At 37.6% G+C, this 15,945-nt stretch overlaps 1 protein-coding gene and 1 pseudogene across 5 annotated transcripts in view; one reads left to right on the forward strand and one right to left on the reverse strand.

Moving 5' to 3' along the window:
* Pds5a (PDS5 cohesin associated factor A) overlaps positions 1-15,945 on the reverse strand; it is a 92,518-nt gene that overhangs the window by 43,019 nt on the left and 33,554 nt on the right. For 4 of the 5 annotated variants that reach the window (XR_001784747.2, XR_001784748.2, NM_001081321.3 and 1 more), the window contains exons 4-13: positions 15,691-15,777; positions 15,119-15,216; positions 10,870-10,996; positions 9,610-9,690; positions 7,531-7,671; positions 6,052-6,167; positions 5,268-5,362; positions 3,651-3,796; positions 2,408-2,559; positions 1,656-1,769 (exon numbers count right to left, since the gene is read on the reverse strand). Coding sequence is in view for 3 of the 5 variants with exons in the window: in NM_001081321.3 (NP_001074790.1) it covers positions 1,656-1,769; positions 2,408-2,559; positions 3,651-3,796; positions 5,268-5,362; positions 6,052-6,167; positions 7,531-7,671; positions 9,610-9,690; positions 10,870-10,996; positions 15,119-15,216; positions 15,691-15,777 (1,157 nt within the window). In the remaining 2 variants the exon portion in view is untranslated. The remainder of the gene's footprint in view (positions 1-1,655; positions 1,770-2,407; positions 2,560-3,650; positions 3,797-5,267; positions 5,363-6,051; positions 6,168-7,530; positions 7,672-9,609; positions 9,691-10,869; positions 10,997-15,118; positions 15,217-15,690; positions 15,778-15,945) is intronic. The other variant, XM_030254809.1, reaches the window with a different exon arrangement.
* Positions 12,070-12,142, forward strand: Gm24399 (annotated as a pseudogene).

The following is a 15,945-nucleotide window of genomic DNA, read 5'->3' on the forward strand; positions in this document are numbered from 1 at the left end:
TACCCAGCTGTGGCGGGTGCCTAGGAACCACAGCTAGCATGGCACAGTAACTAGTTTCACTCCTATGTTGGTTGTTACTAACATCTCTCTAATTATCGTTATCCTGCAACAGGAGGGACAATCATGCCTGGTATTAGAAACCTAGACAATACCCCGGGCTAGGGAGATCATGAATCTTAGAGATAAACTAACACCATTTATTAAACCAGTACAATTACTAATTATTTTTCATCAAAGAAGCTTCTCTTTACAACAGATGAAAATAACAACTACCAAAATGCAGAGGACAGTGACTCTGTCATAATCATCCTTAATCCACATGTCTACTACACAGTGAAGGCAACTAAGACTTAGGGAACCCCACAGACAAGGGAGCAGAAATATTTTATGGAGCAGAGGAACAGAAAATCTGCTAAGACTGTATCTCTTAGAAAGGGGAGGGGAAATTTTACCTGGAATACAGGTAAACTATACCTTAATATTATAGATGCCTAACCAAGACCTGAACAAGGGACAATACTAATAGACATGCTAACATGGAAAGGAAAACCTCACGAGGCCCAAAACCTAGACAACACTATATGCAACTAAGGAAATGCTAAGAGGGATGCACTCCCAAGTTCATTATCTAACACCAACTGGTTAGCCCTAAAACCATATACACATAAATAACACTAAAGAGACTCAGGTGTACATGCGCACATACCACCCCCAATAAGAAGTAAATAAAAAGAGGCCATGACGTCAAGAGGGAACAAAGGAAGGTGTGATACATGAGAAGTTAGAGGAAGAAAAGGGAAGAAAATCATGTGACTGTAATTTTTAAAAAATGTTTTGGTTTTTGTTTAGTTTTTTTGAGACAGGGTCTCTCTACAGAACTATGGCTATTCTGGAGCCAGAAATCCTAGTCCTCATGAATGTGTCTTTGTAGTCAAGATCTTGCATATCCAGGTTAGGATTAGACTCACTAAGTAACCAAGGCTGATAGCTTTATTGGTTGAATACCTGAAATTTTTTACTAACACCATTACCAAAAGAGTGTGTGAGCAGGTGATAAAAAACACATGGAGACATCGTCTCACATGTGCAGCAGGGTAGAGCTGGCCTTGGTAGCTGGGGTTGCTGATGAGCCAGCCCAAGGGAACAAGTGTAGTAGAGCCATCTGACTGAAACTCAGATATCGTTCAGACCCAGATCTGGGGCTTTGCATTGGCCCTGCCCAACACTGACTTGATTGATGAATAGCGGGGATGCATGAAGTGACCAGCCAGTCCTACAGATCCAAAACTACATGATTTCTTTCCATGGCACAGGACAACAGCAGGATAGCTGAGAGAGTCCTAGTGAGGATCCAGAACTGATAGTCTAGCAGAAGATAGAGGCCTCATACCAGACAAATAAATTATTGCAATGAACATCTATCTGTAAATAAGTAAGTATGCACAAAAGTGTATACTGGGGGCCACACTGTTACAGCTTCCACAAGATTTTTGTTATTGTTTTTGAGGGGAGGTTGCAAGGGTGGAGGGCAGGTCCTAGGAGTGAAGGAGAGGAGTGGGATTGGGGTACATGAAGTAAAATTCACAAAGATCCAAAAAGTTAATAAACAAACAAGCCCACCTAGGAAGTATATGAAACATTGAAAAGTAACTTACTTTACAGCATTTGGATCCAAGCTAGCATATAAATAATATAAGCATTTCATTCTCTCTTCTGTTTCCAGGTTGTGGGGAACAAGATACTGAGCAAAGATTTTCTCTACCAATAGTCTATGAACAAACACATAAAAACAATTATGCTATTTAAGAAGTGAAATTAACCATTTTGTATAAAGTGGCTATATACCAATAATTATATCACCAATGGTGTGGTTTATTTCATGATATGTCATAAAACATTTGTTCTAGACTGCCTGAATGTTATTTCACCCTGTAGCAAGGCTAGCCTGGAATGATGGAGCTCCTACTGACTCAGCTCTCCTTAGTGCTGGGATTATAGTGTGAGCACTGGTATTGCCATTAAGAAAATGAGAACAATTTCTGTACTGGTTGCAACAGTATTACCAAAACAAACAAACAAACAAACACCCCAGTGATGAGAAGGACTACCAAACAGTGCTTTACTCTGGGCATGAGTGCTACACACTTCATACCTATGTGCACATGACAATGCCATTATTACTCCTCCTTATTTTATGAAGCTGAAGTATACATATGTAAAAATGATTTGTCTCTCCTGCCTCACTCTCACGCCCATGTTTCTTTCACGACTGATATGCTATCATCTCTCAAAGAATCATATGTAAGCATGTGTGCAGAAAATTATTTCTATATTTAAAATGAACTGTGTAAAAATTAAATAGAATCTTTAAAAATGATAAGCAGTTTTAGGAAAATATTAGACTCACTTGTCATCAATGCTGTTCTGATAGTAGATATGCAGCAGCTTGTCCTTTATCCAGCTGACTTTCTCCGCGGCTTCCTTTCCTGCTTCCCCATGAAGACAGTATTTCTTATAGAGCTGAGCCAGACCCATCATGGCTTCTTTTCTTACTCGCCACTAGAAAATATAGCACTGTGAGTGGGGCAAGACACCAAAACTCTATTCAAATCTACAACCTGCAAGTAGCTGTGCAGTAGTCACTGTGTGCATGCACAGGCAGCACATTGGATCTTCTCACAAGCAGCTTTGCCAAACTGTTTTACTAATAACCATTTTGCACCTATTTCTGGTAAGACAGTAGATTACTGTATACACTTTTCAGTGCCGTACTGCTAAATGACCTACCAACTTCTTAGTTCCCTTTAAACAAAATATAGTACAGATTTCATTCAGTTCAATTCTTTAAATAGATATTGATGAATAAAAGGCATAAGTGAAGATTATGAATTATATAATTTGCCCTGTACAGAAGGCGGCTACGGTGCCTTAGTTAACTACACATCCTTCACTGTACTGTGTAGATAACAAAGCTCAGGATCAGGAATCTAGAAAAAGAAATGTTGGTGAGAGCCTTCTTGTCCTCTTAGGTGAACTTTCTTCCCTTGCAGACTTGCAGATAATGTGGCATGAGCCACCAATGCCCGGCATCCATTTTTCTTTTATATAGAAATGCTATTAAAAAATTCTCTTCCATAATAAGAAAAAGATTGAGGATTGAGAACCAACATATTTATTCATATGGAAGCAGGCAGATCTCTGTGAGTCTGCAGTCAGCCTGTTCTACATAGTAAGTTAAAGGACAGCCAGAGCTAAGCCTGAAACATAAAAATGAATAGTTTTACATTTAGTGTCATTCTGGTATCCACCAGCTGCAACTGGTGTAACCAGACTTACACAACAATATGAACATAGAAAGTCAGGAAGAGCTGGGCAGTGGTGGCGCACGCCTTTAATCCCAGCACTCGGGAGGCAGAGGCAGGCGGACTTCTGAGTTTGAGGCTAGCCTGGTCTACAGAGTGAATTCCAGGACAGCTAGGGCTACACAGAGAAAGCCTGTCTCGAAAAAAACGAATGAAGAAAGAAAGAAAGAAAGAAAGAGAGAGAGAGAGAGAGAGAGAGAAAGAAAGAAAGACAGACAGACAGACAGACAGACAGTCAGTCAGTCAGTCAGTCAGTCAGTCAGGAAGAACAAAGCCCCCAAATCTTACCCGTTTATCCAGTGTCCTTTCCCTGACAAAGCCAAGCAACTGATCATTTACTAAGGCAAGGTCTCTTTTGGCAGCTGTTATTATAGTAACAATAACATCATGACGAATGGCTTCTTCTGGATCATGTGACCTAACTTTCAAATATTCTGTAATTGAAAGAGTTAAGCTAAATGTTAGTTATATAAATTGTCATGATTCTGAATGATAGGAAAAAAAAAACCAAAAGCTTTAAGTTCTGTCCATTTTAATATTTATAAATTATAGGACAAATTAAAATTATCTATAAGACAGCAATAAGTATATCTTACTACTCATAATATGTTTATTACTTCAGAGCATATCTAAATAATTATTTTGGTGAAAGGCCAAATGACAACATAGTTTTACAGTCTGGAATGTCATTTATAAATTAAAAACTAAAAAACAAACAAACAAAAGCAGACAAACAAAAGCCCCGTACAATAACAAGGGTAGAAGAGGCTCTCCTAAAGCTGAAGCCTGACTGTGGTATCCATTTCCTAACAGGGCTCCTGGTCTGTTCTCAGTGAGAGAGGATGCACCTATCCGGGCAGACTTGATGTGGAGGAATACCTAGGAAGGGGCCCCACCATCTCAGAAGAGGAGGAGAGGGGTTAGGGAAGGGTCTCTATAAAGGAGGTGTACTAAGAAGAGGGTAGTGTTTGATAGAAATAAGCAAATAAATGGATCAGCAATCTTTAAAAAAAATATAAGAAATGCTAATGAGAAAAATGGTATGTAAGTACATAATATAAAATATAGAATATGACCTTTTAAAAATAATATAAATAAAATCAAAATAAGTTTTTCTTCTGTTTCTAATAAACAGTAGCATGTTGACAAAAGTGTTCTATTTGCTACTGTCCAATAGGTAGGTTTAAATACTTGGAATAATAAAAGTCAGATGGTAGCACTGGAGGAGATGGTAAGCAGTGGTGGCAGAGGCTGAGGGATGCAGCTGTGGAGGTGGTTCACAGTTGTAAGCTAGCCTGATCTACACAGCGAGCTGCAGAGCTGCCAGGACTATGCAGAGAAACACCTGCCATGCCCTTCCAAAAAATTTAATATCAAACAGTCACAATCCAATCTAGAAGATAGACACTTTGTCTACACACATTAGGTAAGTTACTATATTTAGTAATGCAGAAGTGATTTGTTTCTATGTATGAATGCATGTATGTACGTATGTACATATGTATTATTTATTAATTTTGAGACAGGGTCTTATTGTGTAGCACTAGCTGTCCTGGAACTCACTGTGTAGAACAGGCTGACCTTGAACTCACAGAGATCCATCTGCCTCTGCCTCTGCCTCTGCCTCCCAAGTACTGAGATTAATGGAGTGCCAAACAAATCCAGGTGTGATTCCTTTCTGAATCTAATGTCTTAAGAATTACATTATCTCTATTTATAATTTCTAAAAAAAGTATTCCCAAGATCAATACACGAATGCTTCAGGGCCAGTTTTATTTTAAAACTGGGAAATAATTTCCTAGCCCGCAAAGCGAACATGAAGCCATCTTGCAATCAAATCTCTTTCAGGAAGTAGAGTTGGGCACAGCCACATCTGAGTCTGTGTGGTTAGTGTGTGCGGCTTACCTGTCAGATCCTTCGCTAAGTCTGGGTGATTCATCAAACAGTGGCTGGCAAACTTCACACTTTCTAACCTCACAGGAACATGAATGTCATTAAATCTAAACAGAAAATTATTGTTAAATATTAATAAGACAAAACATTTATTTTCAAATAAATATCACAAAAGTATTTATAAACAAAAATGGGTTATTGAATAGACACTATGTTGATTATACCGACAGTTGAAGCATTCTATGGAAAATATAACAACCTACAAATTAGAAATGGCGGGTCATGCCTTTACACGCAGCACTCTGGAGGCAGAGGCAGCAGTTCAAGGATAGCCTTGTCTTGTCTACATAGTGAATTTAAGACAGCAAGAGCTATGGAAGAGACACTGTCTCAAACAGAGCGGGGGGCGGGGGGAGACATAAAATTCTATAAAAACATTCTTGCAAAGAGTTATATGCTTGCCATTATGAAACCAAAACTAACATATTGCCAATTCAAACATGCATTTTGTAGACCTAAAATTACTAAAGTTTTACTAGAAATAAAGAATACTCAGAACACAGCCATACACTCATGCTCGAAGTATTACAACAATGAGTGAACTTTCTTCATAAATACTTTGGCCCACAATCTATATAACACAGATGTCAGCAAAGCCAATTAAGTATCAATTAATATTTTGGTATGGGTAGCAAAGCCAATAAGTATCAATTAATATTTTGGTAAGAGTAGTCTTAACTCCATGGGCTCTATAATCACACAGAACATACAAAATTCTAAAATCATGCTTTCTTACCGCCCAAGAAAGCACTGCCAGAGAGGCCGATTCTGTGTTGCTAAATCTGAATCTTTAGAGCCGAACAATTTTGCGAGGAGTCGAACCACAGCTAGGCGTTCTTCACCATCGTTGCTCTACAGAGAGAGAGAGAAGATACAACCAGGGGGCCTGCCTTTACTTTTGACTTGCAAAATGCACAATGTAAAATATTGCGTGCTAGTGTTTACTGTGGAAATGTTTTTCTGATTTCATGTTAGATCACCTGGCTTTCTGACCTTATCTCATATCTTCCCTACCACTAATTCGTACCTACTTTACAACTTATTTGCAAAGTGCACACTGATTATATATAGTCATTTTGTTCAAGAATTTTAAAGGAATTTTTACAAAAAGCACACAATCTTCCTACCCTATTAAGTTTCCTTCATAAAAATTATTTGCTGCACCCGAAAAATAAAAAAGAACCCCATGACTAGTGATGACTTAAGGGTCTAGTATACAATGCCAGCAATGACCCTCCACTGACTAGAGAACATAGTAGTGAAAAACAACGCTATTAGAGAATGGGAATTCAAAATTCAAGTTATCACTGTCAGAAAGCTTGTGGGCAGTGGAGTAAAAGTTGCACACTTGTATAAAGCAATGGAAAATGACAATTATGTAAGGCTTACACACAGTAGTAACAAAATGGAAACTTTAAAAACTTTTTTCTCAACCAAAATAAAACAATGGTCAGCACTATAAACATTTAGTATGTCTAAAATTTACTAATCCAATTTGCTCTCTTTAAAGAAAAATTAATGTCTTAAGTATTAAACAGTAGACTTTATAAAAAATTTTGTATTACTTGTGAGTGACTATATTTACAGACCCATGATTACTTCAAGTAATGTGAGGTTTCACATCTATAAACTACTAAAACAAAACTAATCTGATCTAAAGCCCTGCCGCCATCACTGTAAGGTGTCATGTTTCTCAAGTAAAGCTGAAATTGCCTTCAGGAGTAAAACGGTTTGTTATTGCTGACAGACAAATGTGTTGATTTGTCATAATGAAGTATTATGATAATATAAATATGTTGAACTGAAAATATCCCTTAATGAGTGAAAAGTCCAAAAATATAAAAATTCTACATTTATAGTTTAATCAATTATTTTTTCTAGTATTACATTTATTTAGTGTATGACTGAATGTGCATCCTAATATACTAAATTGGTAAGAAAATGATTAAACCCATTACTTATATAATAAGTAAGTTTAGTATTTACTTAAATATGTAAATGTTCTTTAATATTAATACTGAATATTGTAAATTTCAAAGATGACACTACTTTTACATCTCCTTCCACTGTTTATCAGCAGATAACAACTAGGGATATGTTTCATATGTTACATGAGCTAAATGAGATAGACTAAACTCATATTTCACTCCCATATAATTAGAGAAAAAACATCTTCAAAGTAGATTTTTTTTTCCCTATACACCTTAAAGAATACCTTCAGTTTGAATTCAAGCTGTGGCATGACAGATAACAGTAACTGAGGATCGATAGCAAAAAGTTCCTGAATCAGATCAAATACGTGTTCAGACAGGTCGCTGACTGATGATCTGCCCAGCACCAGGACTTGATTGAAAAACTATAAGAGACATTACAATAAAAAAAAAAATGTGTTATTTTATTTAAGAAGCTAAACAGTTTTCTATAAACATACATGTAAAGACTGATTGAGCATTACCCATATAACTGAAAGATACAAATTAGCTACTGAATTTCTAACATGTAAGAGGAGAGTCATCTAAACAAGAGAAGAAACAAACTTTCAAATATCTAATCATGAATGGGAAAGGGAGAAATTAAAACACATTATTGGTTGTTGTAGTGAGAATTTTGGTTTTTTAGAAACCCAGTTATATTATATGAATGTGTTTTATTTTAATCTCAGGTGAGGGATAAGAAGCTGCTTTACAGCAGGTGACTATGATTTGCCTTGCGCACAAGGGACATGAGTTATGCCAGCAGCAGCTGATAGTTTAATTCTGGGGACTGTGGAGAGGGTATAAATGGGAGAGCCCAAGAGCCTGTGGAGGCTGCTGCTCCCCCCGCTGCTGCTGCTCCTGTTGAAGCAGTATGTCAAGTGGTTGTGAGCAAAGAGACTAGAATAAGAGAAATTCGGACAACAAAGCTGGACTTGCCCCCAAAGAACTCTACACCCCTCATCAGCAGACAGCAGTCTAAAGAGGTCTTCGCTTCTTTTCCCCTCTAACCTTCTTCCTCTCTTACCTAGCGTTGAGGATTAGAAGGTATCAGAGTGGAGTAAGGGTTGGAAGGGAGGTAGAGGTATAAGAACCCAATAAAGTAGAGCAAAAAACATGCCAACGGGTTATGCTTCAAATAAGAATAATATTTCTGAAAACCTTAATTCTCATTAAAGTAAAACAATTTAGACAGCACGTATAATTCACTATAGAGAAATTTATAAAGGACTCACTACATGGAAGAAATTTTAAAGTCCCAATCTGATTTCTATTTAAAAATTATGTTTTTTCCTCCTGAGTTTAGTGAAAGATATTACTTTAAGGTATTTATGTTAATATTAATCATGGGGTCTTTAAAAAGACTAAAGACAGTTTTCAATATACACAAATGGGGCTAGAGAGACAGCTCAACAGTCAAGAGCACTGGCTGATCCTCCAGCAGGCTCAGGACCCAAATGGCAGCTCTGTAACTCCAGTCTCGGGAGGTATGATACCCTATTCTGACCGCTATGGATACCAGATACACACATGGTACACAGAAAATACCTATACATAAAAACAAATTGAAAGAATAAATGTATACACATGCCGGGCAGTGGTGGCGCACGCCTTTAATCCCAGCACTTGGGAGGCAGAGGCAGGAGAATTTCTGAGTTCGAGGCCAGCCTGGTCTACAAAATGAGTTCCAGGATAGCCAGGGCTACACAGAGAAACCCCGTCTCAAAAAAACAAAACAAAAAAAAACAAAACAAAAAAAAAGGGGGGGGGGGCGCACAACCACCTCAGAGAGTGGTGGGAAAAGAACAACCCACAAAACAAAGACCAGCTATACCTATCAGTTTATCCACTTACCCCTAGCTCCCCCCCAACACATGCTCTGTTAAATTATATATATATTTATCAACATCTACTAAAGAAGAAACAGAGGTTTTCAGAAGAACAACCTAGAAGACACAAAGAGGAAAATGTATTCAGATAAGTAAGAGACAGGCAAATCTCTGAGGCCAGACTGTTAAGCCCCAGGTCATCCAGGGCTCTATACTGAGACCCCTTTTCAAAGGAGGGGCAAGAGACATAGACAAAGTCAAAGAGTTTTGAGTATTTGGAAGGTAACATGGCAAGCACAGATACAGGAGGAGGAGTGGGAAGATATTTAAAATGTTACACTGTATTGCTCCCATTTTGGTCGTATTCAAGTTCCATATTTTTCTGAATAAAACTGTTTAGGTAAGAAATATATCTGTGTGTGAATGATTCTAATGAATTCATATAATACCTCAAGAATCACAGCGTTATGAAATGTATACAGAAATACATACATTGGCAATACATGCTTCAATAGTCTGGACTGTCCTTTTCAGTAGGACTTTTGCAAGGTCGAAGGACTGTTTATTTAAGTTCTGAAAAACAAAAACAGGCAAAACTTCAAATGAATTGGTGATTGATGAGACAAAATCACTTGAACAGTAAGTATTCAAATCTACCAAAGTATGAAAGGAATTCCAGTCACGGTTTTACATAGAAGGTGCCAAAGGAACTCAACAAATTAAATACTACATTACATTAGACAGGAGCCAAGAGTCCAACCTATATAAAACAGATGTCAAGGTTTTTGAGTCTGTACGTTAACCACCATAAACTCACAACACACGTTATTCTAAATACACACTCTCTCCTAAACCCAATCCATCACACTCTAAATATTTCATTGTTTTATCAATGTGTGCTTGAAGAAATGTACTGGAGATGTCACTCAGTGGTATAGTTGATCAATTATGTAACGTTTATGAGGCCCTAGATTCAAATTCCTGAACCATGAATAGGAAGAGGTTGGGAAGGCCTTTAACTTTAACTGTATTTTTATGACTGTCCCAAGTTCTTTTGAGACAGGGTCATCACTAGGTAGTACTGGTGGGCCTCAAGGAGCTGCCTGTTTCCCAGGGGACTGTAGGAGAGGTGTGAGCCATCACACACACATTACTTGTTTCTGACATGAGAAATACTATGTTACCCTAAGTCCCAATGCACCATAACTTAACCAATTAAGACTATAACAAAGATGGTACCCACTGCATTTATTTAAATTTTAAAAACTTATTGAGAAAACTGTTTTCAAGAATACCTGTTAACACCTATGCTAACATAGATTCTACTAAATCTATAAAATAGATTCAGTCTTATTCATCTTATACCTCTCAAAAAGAAGCTAGAAACACTACACTTTTTTTGAGGCCAGTGGTGGTGAGCACTGGCTGCTTTTGCACTGAGTAGGACCTGTATTCCCAGCATTCACATAGTACCTCATAACTGTCTAACTCCATACCCTCTCCAGGCCCCCGTGGGCAATGCATACACACAGTTCACAGACATATATGTAAGTAAAACACCCACACACACTAAACAAACAAAGAGCTTTTAAATATTTTAATCAATGTGTCTTATAAAAATAATAGTTATAACACTAATGTGACTAATTCTACGGACAGAATAGGAATTACGATATAAAATTGTAAATGGACAAAACCAGTAACTGATTTCTTTAGGTAAGCTGATCTTTAATACGGTGATTCTATACAGACCTTGTGTGCAGGGATGAGGTTGATAAGAATGGAATCCAATAATTCTTGAGTAACTCCATCACCTTCCATGATGATAGAACTCATCAAGTCTAACATGTGCATTTGTACTTTCGTATTGTGGCTATTGCTAAAAAAGAAGAAAAGATTAAGGCAGATAAAAAAGACAAACTCCCCAGGGTTTTTTCTTCCATGTACCTGTTTGTTTACTGGTAACAAAGTCTTGTTATATAACCCAGGCTAATCTCCAACTCCTGTTGCACCCCCCACACCTCCTAAGTGCTGAGGTAACTGCTAAAGTGTCCAGTTTGAAGCACTAATCTTGGCACCTGAGGGCGGTCACCTCAGCACTCAGGAGACTGGGAGGGAAGAGTACATCATAGCTTAAGGACAGCTGAACTGATTAGGCGAGAGTCTCTCTAGGGGAGAGAATCAAGTTGGGAAATGCAGTTCACCGGCAGAACACTTGCCTAGCACATATGAAGCCCAAACCTCAATCACAGTCCAACATAAACAATCTCAAGTGTAAAAAGAGACTTACTGAAGGGATGGATCCCCGCTGACAAAGGCAGACATTTCAGCTGTCATATTTACCACCCCGCCACTCCCAAGGCACCTGAACCATGTTATTATCCAACAGAACAGACACCACCCTAATTTCTAATAAAGTATTCTCTACACCTCACTTACCTGTATATACTCACACACAATAAAAAAAGCACAATGTATAGCCTACAGAATATAACCTATATTCTACAGTATAAATACAGAGGCTTAAAACAAAATTGAAAGACTGAATATCTAAAGGGTTTTAAATGTTTTTCCTGAAATTTAAAAGATAAATAAATTAGACCCATCTAGCATTTAACGATGAAAACAGAAACTTTTATAAGTTGTGGGGAGGGGGGGGGGGTTGAGACTGTCACACAGTTTCTATAACTTAGAAATCAGTTCTTCCACATGTGCTCTCCAAATTACACATTTTACAAAATGTCATCTGTGAAGGCCTACTGGGTGCACAATTCTCAATGTGTATGTCTTGTGTGTGTGGCAGAGGAAATGAGTTGGAAGAATATAGGTATTTAGCTTGATACAAACAACGCAAAACAAAAGCCTGAGTGCTTGATTCTCAGATCCATATATCTGAAAAGAAAGAAACGGGTACAGGGAAGACACATGAAAGAGACCTTAAGCGCTCGCTTCCACAGCACAGAGAAGATTAGCATGGCCCCTGGGAAAGGATGACATACAAATTGGTGAAGCGTTCCATATTTAAAAGAAAGAAAGAAGGAAAGAAAGAAAGAAAGAAAGAAAGAAAGAAAGAAAGAAAGAAAGAAAGGAAGGAAGGAAGGAAGGAAGGAAGGAAGGAAGGAAGGAAGGAAGAGGTGAGAGAGACCTTAAAAAACTATTCCAGGCCAAGCTTGGTGATGCATGCCTTTAGTCTCCTGCTTGGGAGGCAGAAGTAGGCTTTAAAGTATAGAGTAAATTTTGTGTGAATAAGACAAAATTTTGTTTTATAGAAAGAACAAAATCGTGGGCAGAGGTGGAACACACCTATAATCCCAGCACTTGGGAAGCAGAGGCAGGCGGATTTCTGAGTTCGAATCCACCCTGGTCTACAGAGTGAGTTCCAGAACAGCCAGGATTATACAGAAAAACCCCGTCTCAACCCCTCCCCCCACAAAGAACAAATATATATATATATATATATATATATATATCAGTATTTTCAGATTGTTGAGGCTAGTAAAATAAATTTCAAAACGGAAGCCTATGAGATAGTGGTACAATACAAACAGTGGTTACAAATTGTTCACTTTAATTTATTTTTGGTATTTATGTGTTGGTCTATGTGTACAGTCATGTGTACAAATACTCATTTGAGCACTATTTAGGGTGTCGTTATGACTCACCAAGTAGGCTGTTTGGCTAGAGAACCCCAAATTCTGTCTGTCTTTATTTGGCCAGCATTGAAATTACTAGCATGTGCTACTGAGCGTAGCTTTTCTGTGGCCCAAACTCAGCTCTTCATGCTTGTGAAGCAACTGAATGACCTCCCCAACCACTGCTCCTGTAGGCCACATGGCAACGATGCTCCATCCATGAAGACACGGAGGCTACCTGACCATCCTTTATTCTGGGTTTACAACCTATACATCTACAAAAGCACTCTTTCATAAATAAGCAACCCCACAGAACCACGTGCTGAAAGGTTTCTCTTGGATATAATTAATAAAATCATCTGCTTCTTCCTACATGTCTTAATGTGGTGGAGAATTCAAAATTAATACAAGGCATTTGCATACAATATAATACCTTAAGACACATCTCATAGATGTCTGGTATAAACAATAAAACTACTAGATAGAAATCAGTTTGGCCTCTCCTAACCGCTAACTATATAGTGATCTTCTTCTACTAGTTTCTCTACTCTATGAAAAGCTGACTTAAGCAATATTTGTGACTTTAAGGAGTCAGGGATGTAGTTCAGTGGTAGAGCATTTGCCTAGTATCTAGCAACTATGAGTCCCTAGATTCCATCTCAACAGTTTCACAATACAATCATTACTTACATACAAGTATACATTCATACATGCATACATACCTAATTCCAAAAAAGCAATGTCAGCAAGTAAGGAGACTAATCTGTCCTGCTCCACAGCCCTCCACTGTTTCAGGTCTCGTGACTTTTACACTACAACAACACTATTGCTTATACCAGTTGTTCCTCCCAAACAAGGGGTGAGATACCTCCTTCTGAGTTAGGGTTTCAGAAGCCCTAGAGTCATGTCTAACAACAGAGCATTTCCACTGCTCCTGACTGCCCACGACAACTAGAGGGTAAAACTCTACCACTCAATATACCTTGGTTGAAGGGGGGGGAAAAATCCAAGTTGGAATTGATGTGAAAACTTCCCTCCTCCATAGCTAGCTTTCATAGTGCAGACAGCTGGGAGAGAAAAGTCACCAGTGTTATTATACAGTGGTGAATCCTAAAGGCTGCAATGGTGTCATAAAAATTATGAGGGTGGTCAACTGCTTTCTGGTTGGATCTGAGGCCTGTTCCAAGGAGAGAATACATATGCAATATAATAAATCTGGTTTGCAGCACATGGCTCAGAAATTCATAAGCCCTGAGGATGATAGGTGGTAAGAACCCATTCTTGTTGTTTTGCTAAACTGTGGCCTCAGACTTTATGTTTATACCCACAGATCAGCGCTGCTTTACACCCTGACCTGGGAAGTTTCTAAATTAGGCTCCAGTTACTGCAGACTCATAACCAGTCAAAGTCCTGACAATAAGTGATGGCTGCATGCCCAGTTCTAAGTGAAATATACCTGCAGCATCCACTGCCCTCCCAAACCAAGGCTTGAGGACCATCAAGGAAGAGGGATAGAACGCATGGGGGTGGGGGGCGCAGGGGGAAGCACTGTGGATGCTATCTTCTGAACATGGAGCACCCACCCTGCTGATGAACTATAGTTCGATGCTCTATGGTTACCTACACAAGATCAAGCCAACAGTAACATTCAGTATTCTAGCAGGAAGGACTACAGGACTCTGGATTGCTGGGGTGAGGGTGGGGGGTATGAAAAGGAAGGACATAAGGTGGGTATCCTGAGGGTAAAGATGGTCTGTGTGTGTGTGTGTGTGTGTGTGTGTGTGTGTGTGTGTGTGTGAGAAATTTTTTTTTTTCCTTTTTCCGGAGCTGAGGACCGAACCCAGGGCCTTGGGCTTGCTAGGCAAGCGCTCTACCACTGAGCTAAATCCCCAACCCCGAAATTGTTAAATTAAAATTAAAAATTTTAAAACTCCAAGGACTCTAATTTAATTTATTTAATTCCTTTAATATTATTTAGCCTGAAATATACAAAAAAACTCGGAAACCAAAAGCAATTGATCTATCCCATAAATTTAAAGAAGCAATGCAAAGGTGGGCCTGCTGGCTCAATCCAAACCATCTCATCACTCAGGAGGCTGGGAGGAGACTGCTACCAATCCAAGGCCAGCTTAGCTACTTAAAGTTCCACTGCTCTTAGAGTTATAAAGTAGGCCCTACTTTATATTGAAATATACCGGGAAATATTGAATAATTAACTGAAACAATGGCAAGGACAGCTCTCAAACAACAGGGTTTCTTTATTTACCCCTTTGCGATCAATTCTCTATAAATCTAGGGAGTTTTACATACTGAGTAATGACACATTAATACATACAGTAAGAAAAAAAAATAAAGCTTAAAAAACTTACTTGATTACCGAGAAGAGAGTTCTAAAAAGCTGAATAAAAATTTCATTGCAATCTTCCAACTCAAAGCAGATGTTATATGATTTAACCCAAGCTAAATTCTTAAATCAATAAATAAAAATAATTGGTTAATCACATATATGTAGAACTGTTAAACAAAAGCACACTCATACAATTTAATTTTTACAACTAGAATTCTTTATAGTAAAGTCTACAAAGATTCAATGTACACAATTACAAGTCATTTTAATCTTTAAATTCATGGCTGTGGCATCAACTTTCATGTTGAAAAGTACTAAATAGTTAGGAATATATATATAAACTTCGGGAGCAGTAAATTTTATTTATAAATTGGAAATGAAAATAAAATGTCAAATGTTTTTTTTTCAGAAATTATACTTTTAACTTTTTAAGTATAAGTAATAATGTCTTACTTATTGTAAAGTACAGATTTTCCTTATGAAACATAAGACAGTTTATTAAATAAGTTATGTGTAAAACAGTTTCACTTTATATTATAGTTATAAAAATCTATAACAACATGGAATTGTACTTATTAAATAAAGAATTTTTACCTCTAATAAATAAAAATATCTATTAAACTGTGGACTCTTTGTATCCTCCAAACCTTTTAACTGTCTGGTAATAAAGAGAAATATGTCCTGTTAAATAAAAAAAATGAAAAATATATTAACTTAGACATTATTACTTGTCATTTTTTTAATATCTACATCTACATAGGGGTATAGATATAAAAAAGTAATTATAAACTACAATAAAGAACGTTTTCCTTTATTTGAATGCTGTGGGACTGCCTATTCCATTATTTT

This window comes from Mus musculus, chromosome 5, assembly GCF_000001635.26.
Source record: "Mus musculus strain C57BL/6J chromosome 5, GRCm38.p6 C57BL/6J".
Classification (NCBI taxonomy): domain Eukaryota; kingdom Metazoa; phylum Chordata; class Mammalia; order Rodentia; family Muridae; genus Mus; species Mus musculus.